The sequence below is a fragment of the Spermophilus citellus genome (genome assembly GCF_964194105.1).
Source record: "Spermophilus citellus genome assembly, chromosome: 1".
NCBI lineage: Eukaryota > Metazoa > Chordata > Mammalia > Rodentia > Sciuridae > Spermophilus > Spermophilus citellus.
The window spans coordinates 39,430,606-39,447,678 of record NC_138182.1 but is presented as its reverse complement, the minus strand read 5'-3'; the positions used below and the strand labels follow the sequence as shown (position 1 = coordinate 39,447,678).

At 39.6% G+C, this 17,073-nt stretch overlaps 1 protein-coding gene across 4 annotated transcripts in view; it reads left to right on the top strand.

Moving 5' to 3' along the window:
- The window catches only part of CDADC1 (cytidine and dCMP deaminase domain containing 1), a 61,547-nt gene that overhangs the window by 27,238 nt on the left and 17,236 nt on the right, over positions 1 to 17,073 (top strand). For all 4 annotated transcript variants that reach the window (XM_081282856.1, XM_081282857.1, XM_081282858.1 and 1 more), the window contains exons 6-7: positions 1,430 to 1,479; positions 16,200 to 16,369. In XM_081282856.1, coding sequence (XP_081138982.1) covers positions 1,430 to 1,479; positions 16,200 to 16,369 — 220 coding nt within the window. The remainder of the gene's footprint in view (positions 1 to 1,429; positions 1,480 to 16,199; positions 16,370 to 17,073) is intronic.

Here is a 17,073-nt window from a genome sequence, read left to right as displayed (position 1 = left end):
ATACAAATCCATCAGGGAAATGCAAATCAAAACTACATCGATGGTCTGAGGCTGTAGCTCAGTGGTAGAGCACTTGCCTAGTATGTGTGATGTACTGGGTTTGATCCTCAATACCACATAAAAATAAATAAATAAAATGAAGGTATTGTGTACCTTTACAACTAAAAATATTTTAAAAAAATAAAACTACATTGAAATTCTATTTCATATCAGCACAGTATTGCACACCTGTAATCCCAGTTGCTCAGGGAGCTGAAGCAGGAGGATCACAAGTTCAATGCCAGCCTCAGCAATTTAGCAAGGCCCTAAGCAACTTAGCAAGACCTCATCTCAAAATGAGAAGTAAAAAGGACTGAGAGTGTGGCTTAGTAGTTAGTTTTGATACTGGTTCAATACCCAGTATCCAAAAAAAAAAAAAAAAAAAGAAATTATCTTACTCTAGTTAGAATGGCAATCATCAAGAATACAAATAATAATAAATGGTAGTGAGGATATGGGAACTAGGAACAACTGTACGCTGTTGGTGGGAATTAAATTAGCATGGTCACTATAGAAATAAGGATGTAGATTTCTCAAAAAACTAAAATTAGAATTACCATATGATCCAATTATACCAAAATTCCTTAGTATATTCCAAAAGAATTAAAGTCAACATATCATGGAGATACCTGTATACCTGTTTTTATCATGCACAATTCTGAATACCCAAGCTACAGATCTGCTTGGGTGCCTGTCAACATATGAATGGATAAAGAAAATGTGGTGTATACACACACACAAATACATACAAAGGAGTAGTATTCAGCCATGAATTCATGTCATTCACAGGAAAATTGATGGGACTAGAGATCATCATGTTAAGCAAGAAAGACAAGTACAGCACGTTTTCTCTCATGTGGAATCTACAAAAGAAAGCAACAAAAAGACAGCAATGTAGAAAGGAGACTGTTAGTTGAAGAGTGGGAGAGGGCGAGGTAAGGGCAGGTAACAGTAGAAATGAGCAAAATATGTTATATATAAATACAAATATGAAACCCAAGATTCTGTGCAATTAATATACACTAATAAAGAGAAGTAGTCATTTGGAAACTAACCTGTTAGTGGAGAATCAATGAAGTTGTGCTCAGTTCTGGTTGTAGCTTTGAAGTGATCTGACTGGCCACGGCCATATTAGTGGTCTCCACATGTATATCATGTGTGACTCAGTGAGTAATAACCCAATCTATTTCTTTGCTACCTACCTAGCTCCCATATTTCATACTTTGAAGTCTTTACTTTAATATTTCTCTGTAATTAGTAAAGATGTCAAGAATTGTTAGGATGATCATGAAGAATGTTTCAAAATATATGTTTTTATTATTTTTGGAAAAGTGTATTTCTGAAACTAACAGTCATTGATTTTTACTGAGTTCAATGTCATGTCTTTCAGAGGATCATAAAACAGGAGTTGGAGCAGTCATTTGGGCAGAAGGAAAATCTGTAAGTATGGAAATAAATCTTTAAATATTTAACCTGGATTTTGTTTAAACATAGTTCAGTCTTTAGTGCATTGCATTTTTGGTTTTGTTTTTGCTTTTGCTTTCTGAGACAGACTCTCACCATGTTTTCCAGATTGGCCTTGAATTCCTGAGCTCAAGCTTAGCCTTACCCTCCTGAGTATCTGGCACGACAGGCATGCAACACCGTGTCTGGCAGTGCACTACATTTTATTGACCTGTTGAGCTTAATATTTTTCTATTGGTGCATTGTGAAATTCTGTAAACATTTGCTCATTCCCTCAATAATTTTTCTAGACTCATCAATTTAACATTTATTGAACACTTTCTATAAGTTAAGCACTGTGTCACAGTGTACATCAGGGATTTAAAGATCACATTTTCTGCCTTTCTTGACCTCATAGCTAATGATGGAGACAGAGAGGTAAAAAAAAGAGACTGGCATATATGTGTAATTATAATCAGTATTGTGAGAACATGGAGAAGGACCTTGACTATGCTTGGGGAAACGAGGGGAAATGAGAGAGATTCTTGGAAGTGGTAGCATGCTATTAGTCTTGAATGAGCAGGAGTTCATCAAACAGAAAAAGTTAGAAGGACCAGGAAGATAACATGCAAAGGTAGAGGGCTAGAAAGAGAAGATAGGAAAATGCAAGTGACTTGGGATCCAAAGTCCTTTCTAGAGTGGGCAGAAAATTGGACTGAACTATAAAGAATGTTGTAGACCATGTGAATATCTATAAATATTTATAAATAAATATTAAAATCTATAAATATTTATAAATAAATATTTATTTATTTTGAGTAGTACCGAGATTAAACTCAGGGGCAGTCGGCCACTGAGCCACATCCCCAGCCCTATTTTTTATTTAGAGACAGGGTCTCACTAAGTTGCTTAGCACCTCCCTTTTGCTGAGGCTGGCTTTGAATACTCGATTCTTCTGCCTCAACCTCCTGAGCTGCTGGGATTACAGGTGTGCACCACCGTGCCTGGTGTCTGTGAACTTTAGAACTTTAGTGCATCCCCTAGAATAATACTTATCAGTAGAAATGAAATGTAAGCCACATATATATCTTGAAATTTTCTAGGAAGTGGTGAATTTTAAAAATAGGTGAATTAAGGTAAACAGGCAAAGAAAAGAAATAGATGTAAGGTGAAGAATATATTTTATTGGAAACAATCTAAATGTCCATCTACTGATGACTGGATAAAGAAAATGTAGTATATACACACAATGTAATACTATTCATCCATAGAATGAAATTCTCATTTTCAGCAACATGGATGGAACTGGAGATTATTATGTTAAGTGAAATAAACCAGGCACAGAAAGATAAGTACTGCATGAATTCACTTATATGTGGAATGTTGATCTCATAAAAGTTTAGAGTATAATGGTGGTTATTAGAGACTGGGAGGGGAAAGGTGGTAGAAGCAATGGGGAAAGTTTGCTCAATGGGTAATAAGTTACAGTTAGATGGGAGCAGGAAGTTTTGGTGTGCTGATGCATAGGAGGGTGACTATGGGTAGCAATAGTATACTGTGTGTTTCAAAAAGCTAGAAGAAAGGAGTTTGAATGTTTTGTTTTGTTTGTTTTTTTGTACTGGAGATTGAAACCATGGGTGCTTGACCACTGAGCCACATCCCCACCCTTTTCATTTTTAATTTTGAAGCAGAGTCTCACTAAGTTCCTTAGGGCTTTGCTAAATTGCTGAGGCTGGCTTTGAACTCACAATCCTTCTGCCTCAGCCTCCCTAGCCACTGGGATTATAGGCATGTGCCACCATGCCCTGAAAGGAGTTTGAATATTTTCATCATAAAAAATGTTAGATATTTAATACATATCTGTAATCCTAGCAGCTCAGAGGCTGAGGCAGGAGGATCATGAGTTCAAAGCCAGCCTCAGCAAAAGTGAGCTGCTAAGCAACTTAGTGAGACCCTGTCTCTAAATAAAATACAAAATAGGGCTAAAGATGTGATTCAGTGGCTGAGAGCCCCTGAGTTCAATCCCTGGTACTCAAAAAAAAAAAAAAAAAAAAGTTAGATATTTAAAGTGATAGATATGTTTAATCTGATTTAAATATTACACAATGTATACATGTATCAAAAATCACAATACCCCAGAAATGTTTATAAATTTGACTTTTATGTCAGTTTAAAATATTAAAAGACAAAATAAGGGGCTGTGGCTGGCTCACCGGTAGAGTGCTCGCCTAGCACATACAAGGCCCTGGGTTCGATCCTCAGCACCACATAAAAAATAAATAAATGAAATAAAGGTATTGTGTCCAACTACAACTAAAAAATAAATATTGAAAAAAATAAAATAAAAATAAATAATATATTTAATCTAACATGTCCAAAGATATTATTTTAACATATAATCAATATAAAAATTACTAATAAGCCAGGTGGTTCACACCTTTAATCCCAGTGTCTCTGGAGGCTGAAACAAGAGGATCAATAGTTCAAAGTCAGCCTCAACAACAGCAAGGTGATAAGCAACTCAGTGAGACCCTGTCTGTAAATAAAATACAAAATAGGCCTGGGGATGTGGCTCAGTGGTAGAGTGTCCCTGAGTTCAATCCCTAGTACCTTAAAAAAAAATTACTAATAAAATTTGCATTTTCTTTCATTATTAAATCTTACAAATCTCTGTATTTTACACTTATAACACCTTTCAGTTTAGACTAACCACATGTAGTCAATGGCTACTATATTGGAACTTATAGTCCAATAATCTTTTAAGTGAGAAAATGATATGATCATATTTGCATTATAAAAGAATGAAGTAGAGTGAGATGGGAAATAGGGAGATAGATTAATATAAAAGAGATAATGAGGACTTGATATTATGGGGGGGTGTTTTAGGAGGGCCATGAAATTAGATTTATTTAGGAACTATATACAGCTGATTGAAATACTAGCCTGTTTTGCTTCAATGGACTTTACAAGCAGTTTGACTATTTGCTCCAGTGTTTTCTAAGCCCTTCAAGGTCAACCTAGCCAACAAATCCAGTATCTTCCCTGCTAACCTGATCCTTCACCAATGGTTACCATTTCACTCCCTGGTCCTTCACACGTATAAGTTAGTGCTGTGGAGTCCATCTTCAAAGTACCTCTTAACTCTACTTATCTCAGCCAGAAATCCCAATAGCATTTTGTACAATTTGTATGTAACATTCATCACATTTACAGTTGTGTCCCATCTTGTTTATCCTTTCCAGATTGTAAGATTCATGAGGACAGGGACCTGTCTGCTTTACAGCTATATCAGCAGCACCTCATACAGGTCCAGCCTATGGTTGAAACTCTCATTGTGTTATGTGAATGCTTTAGCAGCCTTTTAACTTAAACATCTGGTTCTCAACTGCTTTGTGGAGAATTTAAGTCCAGTTGTCTCTAGTGTAAGCAGGCTGCTTGGTGAAGTATAAAGACATGGGCTTGGAGTCAAGCAACCTGGGTTCAACTTCTGGTTGTTTTTATTAGCTCTGTAACCTCACATTAGTTATTTAATCTCTTGGCCTCAGTTTCCTTATCTATAAAATTGGAATAATAACAATATTACTTTCTAGGTTTTTTCAAGGATTGAGCCGATGAAATGATTTATATAAAACCAGTTTGACATTTGGTAAATGTTCAATATGAATTTATTAATGAGATAATATTTAATGTTCAAGCTTTTGTTAGCTGATTTTTTATCTTCTTGTTGGCTGATTATAACAGTGATTTTTATTAAGCTTTCTAGAGAATGAGATTGTTGATATGATCACTTGAGTAGTTATAATAGATTGAAATTTAATAAGATTTATAGCATATTCCAAACTGTTATAAACACTTACCATTGATAAAATATCATCCTAATAATTGGTAAAACATTCATATTAACAACTAATATGCCTTTGGTCACGAATAAGAAAGAAGCCAGGCAAAGTGGTGCAGCTTCTTTATAATCCCAGCAGCTCAGGAGGCTAAGGCAGGAGGATCGTGAGTTCAAAGCCAGACTCAGCAAAAGCAAGGTGCTAAGCAACTCAGTGAGACCTGTCTCTAAATAAAATACAAAATAGGCCTGGAAATGTGGCTCAGTGGCTGAGTGCCCCTGAGTTCAATCCCAGGTACCAAAAAAGAAAGGAATAAGAAAGAGCTATTGGAGTAAGAAGCTCTGTGGTTATGTATATAACAACAAAGTCTCAAAAAGTGTTCAAGATTAAAGGAAGTACATTTTTTATTTTCTAACTAAATCACAATAGCACATTTTCAGCAACAGAAATATTCTGTTCAGAGTGTATGTGTTTGTGTGTTGTGTGTGTGTGTGTGTGTGTGTGTGTGTGTGTTTACTGTGGATTGAACCCAAAGGTGCTTTACAGCTGAACTGCATTGCCCATCCCTTTTTTATTTTATTTTGATACAGAGTCTTGCTGAGTAACCCAAACTGGTCTTGAACTTATGAGCCTCCTACCTCAGCCTCCAATTAGCTGGAATTACAGGCATTCACTACTGGCCCAGCTGTTCAAAGTATTTTTTTAAATTTCTGACTGTTAGCACAGAGTGTAAGAAATTAACACTCACTTATTGAGTGCCTGCTATATACATAACAATCTAACGTGTACCTTACGGGATAGAAAAGAAGTATAAAATATGGTTTCTTTTTACTAGAATTTTATAGTTTAATGCCTGAGTCAAGAAAAATAATTTTTGAGTTAAACAAGATAGTATTTAATGGGGAAGAGAGATGGGGGCAGGAAAGATGGTGGAATGAGATGGACATCATTACCCTAGGTACCTGTATTACTGCATATATGGTGTGACACTACATCATGTACAATCAGAGAAATGAAAAGTTGTGCTGCAATTGTGTACAATGAATAAAAATGCATTCTGCTGTCATATATACATAATTTAAATAAATAAATTTTTTAATATTCTTCAGTTTTTCGGTGGACACAACATTTTTATTTTTATGTGGTGCTGAGGATGGAACCCAGCGCCCCATGCATGCCAGGCTTGAGCCACATCCCCAGCCCTAAATAATTTTTTTTAAATATAGTGTTTAATTGACTGATAAAATCAAAGACTACCTTGAGATTATAGACCAGAGAGGTGACTGGACTTCTTGAAATTAAACTTTGGCAAGGCCATAATATAATAGAAGTATTGTTTTATTTTTGTTTCATGGATCATTTTGTCATAGAAATGGAATGAGATGACTGTGGTGGGGCATACCCATAATCCCAGCAGCTCACTAGGATCATAAGTTCACAGCCAGCCTCAGCAATTTAGCAAGGCCCTGAACAACTTAGCAAGACCCTGTCACAAAATTAAAAATTAAAAGGACTGGAGATGTGGCTCAGGGGTAAAGCCTGCTGGGGCTCAATCCCTAGTATAAATGAATAAATAAGAAAAAAGAAATGAAAATTCATTATATAAAATATGAAAGCAAGCTTGTTTAAAAAGATTCTTGAAGAGGGGAAGATGGCGGCGAAGGGAGTGCGTCACTGTGCGGGAGAAAGACGAGGTGAAACAGCTTAAGGCTATCTTGTTGGGAATTTCCAGTGAAATTGAGGTGCTCCAGAATCTAGTGGACCGATTCCCATTGCACGAGGTTCGGCTGCGGGGGCTCGGTCGCGGGCAATTTCTCCGCACGGAGGGTTGCATTGCCTGATCTGCCGACCACCCCGCAGCTGGAGTCTGCGGCGCGCGCTGGGAAGCGGCGAGGTGCCAGAGCGGGAGTGCAACGATGCGGATTCTGGGGGCTCCTGCCAGTGGTGCAATGGCCGTGCTTAGTGCTGAGTTCCGGCTTTGAGACAGAGGAGAGAAGCGGTCCAGTTCGGTTCTCGACACTGGTCGGACCACGAAGGAGGACAGCAGCCGCCATCTTGGAGAGCTGATGTAATCATCCATGTTTTCTACTGATCTCAGCTCATTCAGCTACGGAACAGGTGATTTCAGGCTGGTATTTGCCTGCGTCTGGCAGACAGATGGCTCAGGCTCGGGGCTGGAGAACCTGTGGAGAATACTCCTTGAGGCTCGCTCCTGGCAAGGCGTGCGCCGGGCTCTGAGCGGCCGGATTCTGGTTCCCCTGGCTGCTTTGGCCCAGGGCTGGGGAACCTGCAGAGACTGCGTGTTGAGGCCAGCTCCAAGTGGAGCGAGCGCTGAGCTCGGGGCGGCTGGGCCCTGACTCCCGGAACAGTTTTGGCCCGGGGATGGGGTACCCGCGGGGGTCGCTCCTTGGAGCCTGCTCCTAGAAGAGCGTGGCTGGGATCGGAGAGGCCGGGTTCTGGCTCCCGAAGCTGCTTTGGCCCAGGGCTGGGGAACCTGCGGTGACTGCTTCTCGGTCCGGGTCCTGCTGGGTGCTGTGGGGGCCAGGGGGGCAGAGTGGAGCTGCCGCCTGCGCCCAGAGCAGGCCAAGTGACCCACCAGCGTGGTATCACATCACCCCAACTGCTGCAGCTGGAGCTGAAGAGAGTAGCCGCCCACACCTAGAACAGGACCAGTGACCCTACGGCGTGGTAGCCAAGTCACCCCATTTGGAGTAGGGGCTGTGCAGAGCCGCCGTCTGAGCCTGCAAGGTAGGCAGACCTGCGACCCACTGGCAGGACAGGCCCGGTAGCCTGCCAGCGTGGTGGACAAGTAGCACCTAGGCAGTCACGTCACACTGGTTAGAGTGGGGGTGGAGCAGAGCCGATGCCTGTGTCTGGAAAAGGCCCAGCGACCAGTTGGAGAGGCAGTCAGGTACCCCCACTGGGAGTGGGGGCTGAGCAGAACTGCCGCCCGAGCCCGCAAGGTAGGCAGACCTGCGACCCACCGGCGGAACAGGCCTAGAGGCCTGCCAGCATGGTAGACACGTCACACCAATTGGAGTAGGGGCGGAGCAGAGCTGCCGCCCACATCCGGATCAGGACCAACGACCCGAGGGCGTGGTAGTTACGTCACCACAATTGGAGTGGGGGCAGAGCAGAGCTGCCACCCGCGCCCGCAGGGTGGGCAGACCTGCGACCGACTAGCATGGTAGACAGATCACCCTAATTAGAGGAGGAGCACAGCCACTACCTGCCCTGCAAGGGAGATTTCCCAACTATACAAGAGCAATATAAATAAATAGGGGGAAAATTTCAAAAACACAACAGTTTCACCAAGCAGAAAGAAACGCGAGCAGTATGAAAACACAAGGAAAGAAAGGACCACAAGCAATGCAGGTCAACTCAACTTTAGAAGAGGTAATAGCTGCAACAGATGGAATGTCAGATAAAGAGTTCAGGATATACATGCTTCAGATGATCTGGAGTCTCAAGGAAGACATGAGACAGCAAAATCAGACAATGAAAGATCACTTTGACAAGGAACTACATAAACAAATCCAGGAAGTAAAAGATCAATTTCACAGGGAGATAGAGGTAATAAAAAACAAACAAATAGAAATCCTAGAAATGCAGGAAGCAATAAACCAACTTAAAAACTCAATTGAGAATACTACCAGCAGAGTAGATCACTTAGAAGATAGAACATCAGACAATGAAGACAAAGTATTTCAACTTGAAAAGAACATAGACAGCTCAGCAAGTCTGCTAAAAAACCATGAGCAGAACATCCAAGAAATATGGGATAACATTAAAAGACTAAACTTAAGAGTCATTGGGATACAGGAAGGCACAGAGCTCCAAACCAAAGGAATAAACAATCTATTCAATGAAATAATATGAGAAAACTTCCCAGACTTGAAGAATGAAACAGAATCCCAAATCCTAGAAGCCTACAGGACGCCGAATGTGCAAAATCATAAGAGATCCACACCTAGACACATTATAATGAAGATGTCCAACATACAGAATAAGGAGAGAATTTTAAAAGCTACAAGAGAAAGGAAGCAGATTACATTTAGGGATAAACCAATCAGGATAACAGCTGATCTCTCAACACAGACTCTGAAAGCTAGAAGATCCTGGAATAACATATTTCAAACACTGAAAGAAAATGGGTTCCAACGAAGAATCGTGTATCCAGCGAAATTAAGCTTCAGGATGGAAGATGAAATTAAAACCTTCCACGATAAACAAAAGTTAAAAGAATTCGCAGCTAGAAAACCATCTCTTCAAAAAATCCTTGGCAAAACATTACAGGAAGAGGAAATGGAAAATAACATTAAAAACCAACAGTGGGAGGTAGGACAGTAAAGGGGGGAAAGTAATCAAAGAGGAAAACAAATCAGGTTTAGTAACATTAATAAACAAATATGGCTGGAGGAACAAACCATATCTCAATAATAACCCTAAATGTTAATGGCTTAAACTCACCAATTAAGAGACACAGGCTAGTTGAATGGATCACAAAACAAGACCCAACAATATGCTGCCTACAGGAGATGCATTTGATAGGAAAAGATATACATAGACTGAAGGTGAAAGGCTGGGAACAATCATTCCACTCATATGGACTGTGGAAACAAGCAGGAGTGTCCATACTCATATCTAATAAAATAGATTTCAAGCCAAAGTTAATCAAAAGGGATAAAGAGGGACACTGCATACTGCTCAAGGGAACCATACACCAACAAGACATAACAATCATAAATATATATGCCCCAAACAATGGTGCAGCTATGTTCATCAAGCAAACTCTTCTCAAGTTCAAGAGTCTAATAGACCACCATACAATAATCATGGGAGACTTCAACACACCTCTCTCACCACTGGACAGATCTTCCAAACAAAAGTTTAATAAGGAAACTATAGAACTCAATAACACAATTAACAACCTAGACTTAATTGACATATATAGAATATACCACCCAACATCAAGTAGTTACACTTTTTTCTCAGCAGCACATGGATCCTTCTCAAAAATAGATCATATATTATGTCACAGGGCAACTCTTAGACAATATAAAGGAGTAGAGATAATACCATGCATCTTTTCTGATCATAATGGAATGAAACTGAAAATCAACGATAAAAAAAGGAAGGAAAAATCATGCATCACTTGGAGAATGAACAATAGGTTACTGAATGATCAATGGGTTTTAGAAGACATCAGGGAGTGCTGAGGGCCATTGCCAAGTAGGAATGACGCATCGATATTTCCTTGCCAGCGTACCCCATGTTAAATGGACTTGCCTTGGAAATTTGCTGTGACCTTGCATGTGTGTTTGAGAAAGGTGACCCTGCTCAATGACCAGGGTGGATCCAGGTTTTAGGAAGTATCCGGGTTTAAGATAATTTGGTTTTAAGGCGTTCCCAGTTTAAGACAATAGGGGTTTTAGGGAAGTTGGAGGTTGAAGATTATTGCTGCCGGGATTAGGGCGTTCCTGCTGCCTGAGCTCCCGTTGAGCTCTCGTGAGATTCAGAAGGTAGATTGGAAAAAAGCCTCGTGGAGTAGGTGAATTGGGCGGAGCAGAACTGGGATTTCCCCAGAACGTGTGTGGAGGCTGGTGTGAGTTCGGGAATAAAGAATTGCTGTTTGAATCTACAAAGCTGTGAGTGGCTCTTGATTCTGTGCCAAGCCAAGACATTGGCATTTGGTGGCCCGATCGGGGAGTGTCTGAAACTTGGAGGTAAGTGAAATTGCTCGCCCCTGAGGGAAGGCGAGAGAATGGGTGACCATTTTAAAAAACAATGTGTTCTTGTTTTGATTTATTTCGTTTTTGTTTCAAGCTGCCTGTCCCTAGAAATTTCTCAGGCAAACTGGGAAAAATGGTTGGCTCAAGGTTTGAAGTTTGTCCGCCCTGAGGAAGAGAAATTTGATACAACGATTTTTTATTTAGTTTTTGTTTCATTCAGTTGCGGTTTTGTTTTGTGTTATCTTATTGGGTTGTGTTATCTTTATACAAGATTAGAAATTAGTAAAAAAGAAACTGAAAAGGTGTTAAGTAAATTGTTAGAGATTCAGACCATGGAGAAAGACGTTTTAGATCAAGCAAAAGAGAAGATCTCTCGAGCTAGTCAGAGAGAGGAAGAAAATTTAAAGGAAAAGGGGTTATTAGGAAAAAGGCCACAACAAGAGGCTGTTACTAACTCCATTTTATTACCAGAGGGCGTAATTCAACCAACAGCCCCACCGATGGAAACAGCTGAGTGGCCCTCAAACCCCGTAGTTGATAAGTGGGATCCTGAGACAGGACCTCAAAGATTAGCATGCCCCATACTTGAGAAGGTAGGAGGGCAGCGAATTCACCGTGCTTTAGATTTTAAAACAGTGAAGCAGTTAAAGGAGGCTGTAACAACCTACAGTCCCCAAGCTCCCTTCACGGTAAGCATGGTCGAATCCATTACTAACTTGGACATGACGCCAGCAGATTGGGCTAGCATGTGTAAATCTGTGCTAAATGGAGGACAATATTTGTTATGGAAAGTTGCCAATGAGGAATTTTGCACAGAGACAGCTAGGCGAAATGCAGCAGCCGGTTACCCTCAAAGAAATCTAGATATGCTTTTAGGAAAAGGACCTTATGAGGGTCAACGGCAACAAATTGAATATGATCCTGCTATATATGCACAAATTGCTGCAGACGCAGTTAGGGCATGGAAGACTTTACAAGGACATGGAGATTTACAAGGTCAGCTATCTAAGGTAATACAGAGACCTAATAAACCTTATGCTGACTTTGTAGCTAGGCTTATTCAAACAGCAATTATTTATTCCCGAACTCACACCGGCCTCCACACACGTTCTGGGGAAATCCCAGTTCTGCTCCGCCCAATTCACCTACTCCATGAGGCTTTTTTCCAATCTACCTTCTGAATCTCACGAGAGCTCAACGGGAGCTCAGGCAGCAGGAATGCCCTAATCCCGGCAGCAATAATCTTCAACCTCCAACTTCCCTAAAACCCCTATTGTCTTAAACTGGGAACGCCTTAAAACCAAATTATCTTAAACCCGGATACTTCCTAAAACCTGGATCCACCCTGGTCATTGAGCAGGGTCACCTTTCTCAAACACACATGCAAGGTCACAGCAAATTTCCAAGGCAAGTCCATTTAACATGGGGTACGCTGGCAAGGAAATATCAATGCGTCATTCTTACTTGGCAATGGCCCTCAGCAAAGGAGGAAATTAAAAACTTCTTAGAGTTAAATGAAAACACAGACACAACATATCGGAATCTATGGGACACATTGAAAGCAGTTCTAAGAGGAAAATTCATTGCTTGGAGTTCATTCCTTAAAAAAAGAAAAAAACAACAAATAAATGATCTCATACTTCATCTCAAAATCCTAGAAAAAGAAGAGCAAAACAACAGCAAAAGAAGTAGAAGGCAAGAAATAATTAAAATCAGAGCTGAAATTAATGAAATCGAAACAAAAGAAACAATTGAAAAAATTGACAAAACTAAAAGTTGGTTCTTTGAAAAAATAAATAAAATCGACAGACCCTTAGCCATGCTAACGAAGAGAAGAAGAGAGAGAACCCAAATTACTAGCATACGGGATGAAAAAGGCAATATCACAACAGACACTTCAGAAATACAGAAGATAATCAGAAATTATTTTGAATCCTTATCCTCCAATAAAATAGAAGATAGTGAAGGCATAGATAAATTTCTTAAGTCATATGATCTTCCCAGATTGAGTCAGGAGGATATAGACAACCTAAACAGACCAATAACAATAGAGGAAATAGAAGAAACCATCAAAAGACTACCAACTAAGAAAAGCCCAGGACCAGATGGGTATACAGCAGAGTTTTACAAAACCTTTAAAGAGGAACTAACACCAATACTTTTCAAGCTATTTCAGGAAATAGAAAAAGAGGGAGAACTTCCAAATTCATTCTACAAGGCCAACATCACCCTGATTCCTAAACCAGACAAAGATACTTCAAAGAAAGAAAACTACAGACCAATATCTCTAATGAACCTAGATGCAAAAATCCTCAATAAAATTCTGGCGAATCGGATACAAAAACATATCAAAAAAATTATACACCATGATCAAGTAGGATTCATCCCTGGGATGCAAGGCTGGTTCAATATACAGAAATCAATAAATGTTATTCACCACATCAATAGACTTAAAAATAAGAACCATATGATCATCTTGATAGATGCAGAAAAAGCATTCGACAAAGTACAGCATCCCTTTATGTTCAAAACTCTAGAAAAATTAGGGATAACAGGGTCATACCTCAACATTGTAAAAGCAATCTATGATAAGCCACAGGCCAGCATCATTCTGAATGGAGAAAAATTGAAGGCATTCCCTCTAAGATCTGGTACAAGACAGAGATGCCCTCTCTTACCACTTCTGTTCAACATAGTCCTCGAAACACTGGCCAGAGCAATTAGACGAAAGAAATTAAAGGCATAAAAATAGGAAAAGAAGAACTTAAATTATCACTATTTGCAGATGACATGATTCTATACCTAGCAGACCCAAAAGGGTCTACAAAGAAACTATTAGAGCTAATAAATGAATTCAGCAAAGTGGCAGAATATAAAATCAACACGCATAAATCAAATGCATTCCTGTATATCAGCGACAAATCCTCTGAAACGGAAATGAGGACAACTACTCCATTCACAATATCCCCCCCAAAAATAAAATACTTGGGAATCAACCTAACAAAAGAGGTGAAAGACTTATACAATGAAAACTACAGAACCCTAAAGAGAGATATAGAAGAAGACCTCAGAAGATGGAAAAATATACCCTGTTCATGGATAGGCAGAACTAACATCATCAAAATGGCGATATTACCAAAAGTTCTCTATAAGTTCAATGCAATGCCAATCAAAATCCCAACAGCATTTCTTGTAGAAATAGATAAAACAATCATGAAATTCATATGGAATAATAAAAGACCCAGAATAGCAAAAACAATGCTAAGCAGGAAGTGTGAATCAGGCGGTATAGCGATACCAGACTTCAAACTATACTACAGAGCAATAGTAACAAAAACAGCATGGTACTGGTACCAAAACAGGCGGGTGGACCAATGGTACAGAATAGAGGACACAGTAACCAATCCACAAAACTACAACTATCTTATATTTGATAAAGGGGCTAAAGCATGCAATGGAGGAAGGATAGCATCTTCAACAAATGGTGCTGGGAAAACTGGAAATCCATTTGCATCAAAATGAAACTGAATCCCTTTCTCTCGCCATGCACAAAAGTTAACTCAAAATGGATCAAGGAGCTTGATATTAAATCAGAGACACAGTGTCTGATAGAAGAAAAAGTTGGCTATGATCTACATACTGTGGGGTCGGGCTCCAAATTCCTCAATAGGACACCCATAGTGCAAGAGTTAATAACTAGAATCAACAAATGGGACTTACTCAAACTAAAAAGTTTTTTCTCAGCAAAAGAAACAATAAGAGAGATAAACAGGGAGCCTACATCCTGGGAACAAATCTTTACTCCACACACTTCAGATAGAGCCCTAATATCCAGAGTATACAAAGAACTCAAAAAATTAGACAATAAGATAACAAATAACCCAATCAACAAATGGGCCAAGGACCTGAACAGACACTTCTCAGAGGAGAACATACAATCAATCAATAAGTACATGAAAAAATGCTCACCATCGCTAGCAGTCAGAGAAATGCAAATCAAAACCACCCTAAGATACCATCTCACTCCAGTAAGATTGGCAGCCATTAAGAAGTCCAACAACAACAAGTGCTGGAGAGGATGCGGGGAAAAGGGTACACTTGTTCATTGTTGGTGGGACTGCAAATTGGTGCAGCCAATTTGGAAAGCAGTATGGAGATTTCTTGGAAAGCTGGGAATGGAACCACCATTTGACCCAGCTATTCCCCTTCTCGGTCTATTCCCTAAAGACCTAATAAGAGCATGCTACAGGGACACTGCTACATCGATGTTCATAGCAGCACAATTCACGATAGCAAGATTGTGGAACCAACCTAGATGCCCTTCAATAGATGAATGGATAAAAAAAATGTGGCATTTATACACAATGGAGTATTACTCTGCATTAAAAAATGACAAAATCATAGAATTTGGAGGGAAATGGATGGCATTAGAGCAGATTATACTAAGTGAAGCTAGCCATTCCTTAAAAACAAATGCCAAATGACTTCTTTGATATAAGGGGAGTAACCAAGGACAGGGTAGGGACGAAGAGCTTGAGTAGAAGATTAACATTAAACAGGGATGAGAGGTGGGAGGGAAAGGGAGTGAGAAGGGAAATCGCATGGAAATGGAAGGTGTTCCTCAGGGTTATACAAAATTGCATATAAGAGGAAAGGAGGGGTAAGAGAAGAATAATACAAGTGGAAGAAATGATTTACAGTAGAGGGGGTAGAGAGAGAAAAGGGGAGGGGAGGGGAGGGGAAGGGGGATAGTAGAGAATAGGATAGACAGCAGAATACATCAGTCACTAGAATGGCAATATGTAAATCAATGGAAGTGTAACTGATGTGATACAGCAATCTGTATACGGGGTAAAAATGGGAGTTCATAACGCACTTGAATCAAACTGTGAAATATGATATATTAAGAACTATGTAATGTTTTGAACGACCAACAATAAAAAAAAGAAAAAAAAGATTCTTTAATATCTTTATTTATCTTATTTATTTTTATGTGGTACTGAGGATCAAACCCAGTGCCTCACATGTGCGAGGAAAGCGCTCTGCCATTGAGCTATAACCCCAGCCCCTGAAAGCAAGCTTTAAAGTCACATTGCAAAGTGCCTTTTCTGAATTTTGAAAGTAACCATTGGTCTGCTCGCTTTTGTAGAGAAGCTGTGACGGAACCGGAGCTATGTACTTCATAGGATGTGGCTATAATGCCTTTCCTGTTGGATCTGAGTATGCTGACTTCCCACATATGGATGACAAACAGAAAGACAGAGAAATAAGGAAATTCAGATACATCATACATGCTGAACAAAATGCTTTGACATTTAGGTAGGAAATTTTTTTATTGTGCCTTTAAAATGTAGCAAAGGTCAGTTGAAATAAGTTTTCTTTTAGTTGTGACTTATTTCCACTTTCAAATTCTAGAAAATCTTCTTTCCAGAAATATAGTTTTGGTAAATATTGGTCCTGCTGGACCTGAGGCCATTTTGCCAGATTCTCCAGGCCTTCCAGTTTATTGAGCAAGTCTTGTTTTTCTTCCCTCTCTCTAATAAGAAGTGACTTAAAATTTGTCCTTAATATTTGTTCAAAATACAACCTCTTGTTTTCTCCTTTGTTTTCTAAATTTTGAGTACATAGATTTATGAATGTGTAGACTTTATGATGAACCAAATTGCTTTGAAAAATGTTAGAAATAACAACTATCATCATCTCCTTTTAATGTTCATTTAGGTGATTTCCACAATCACTTGTCAGCTTTTACCATTAAGGGGGTGAGTTTAGGAGATTAAAAACTGAATAAGACATGGCCCCTGTCGTTGGGGAGCTTCTAATGCAGTAAGCATTAAGATCTAAGATGCATACACTTAATGCAATGGACTCTGTGGGAAAGGCAAACAGTGCACAAAGTGCTCTGGGGCTGCTATGGACAAAAACAGGGATGTAAGTGAAAAGCTGTGTGAAAGAAGTTGAGCTTCTCATTAGAGCTGAGCTCTGAATGATTGCCAGGAGATATTCCTTGAAAGGAAGACCTT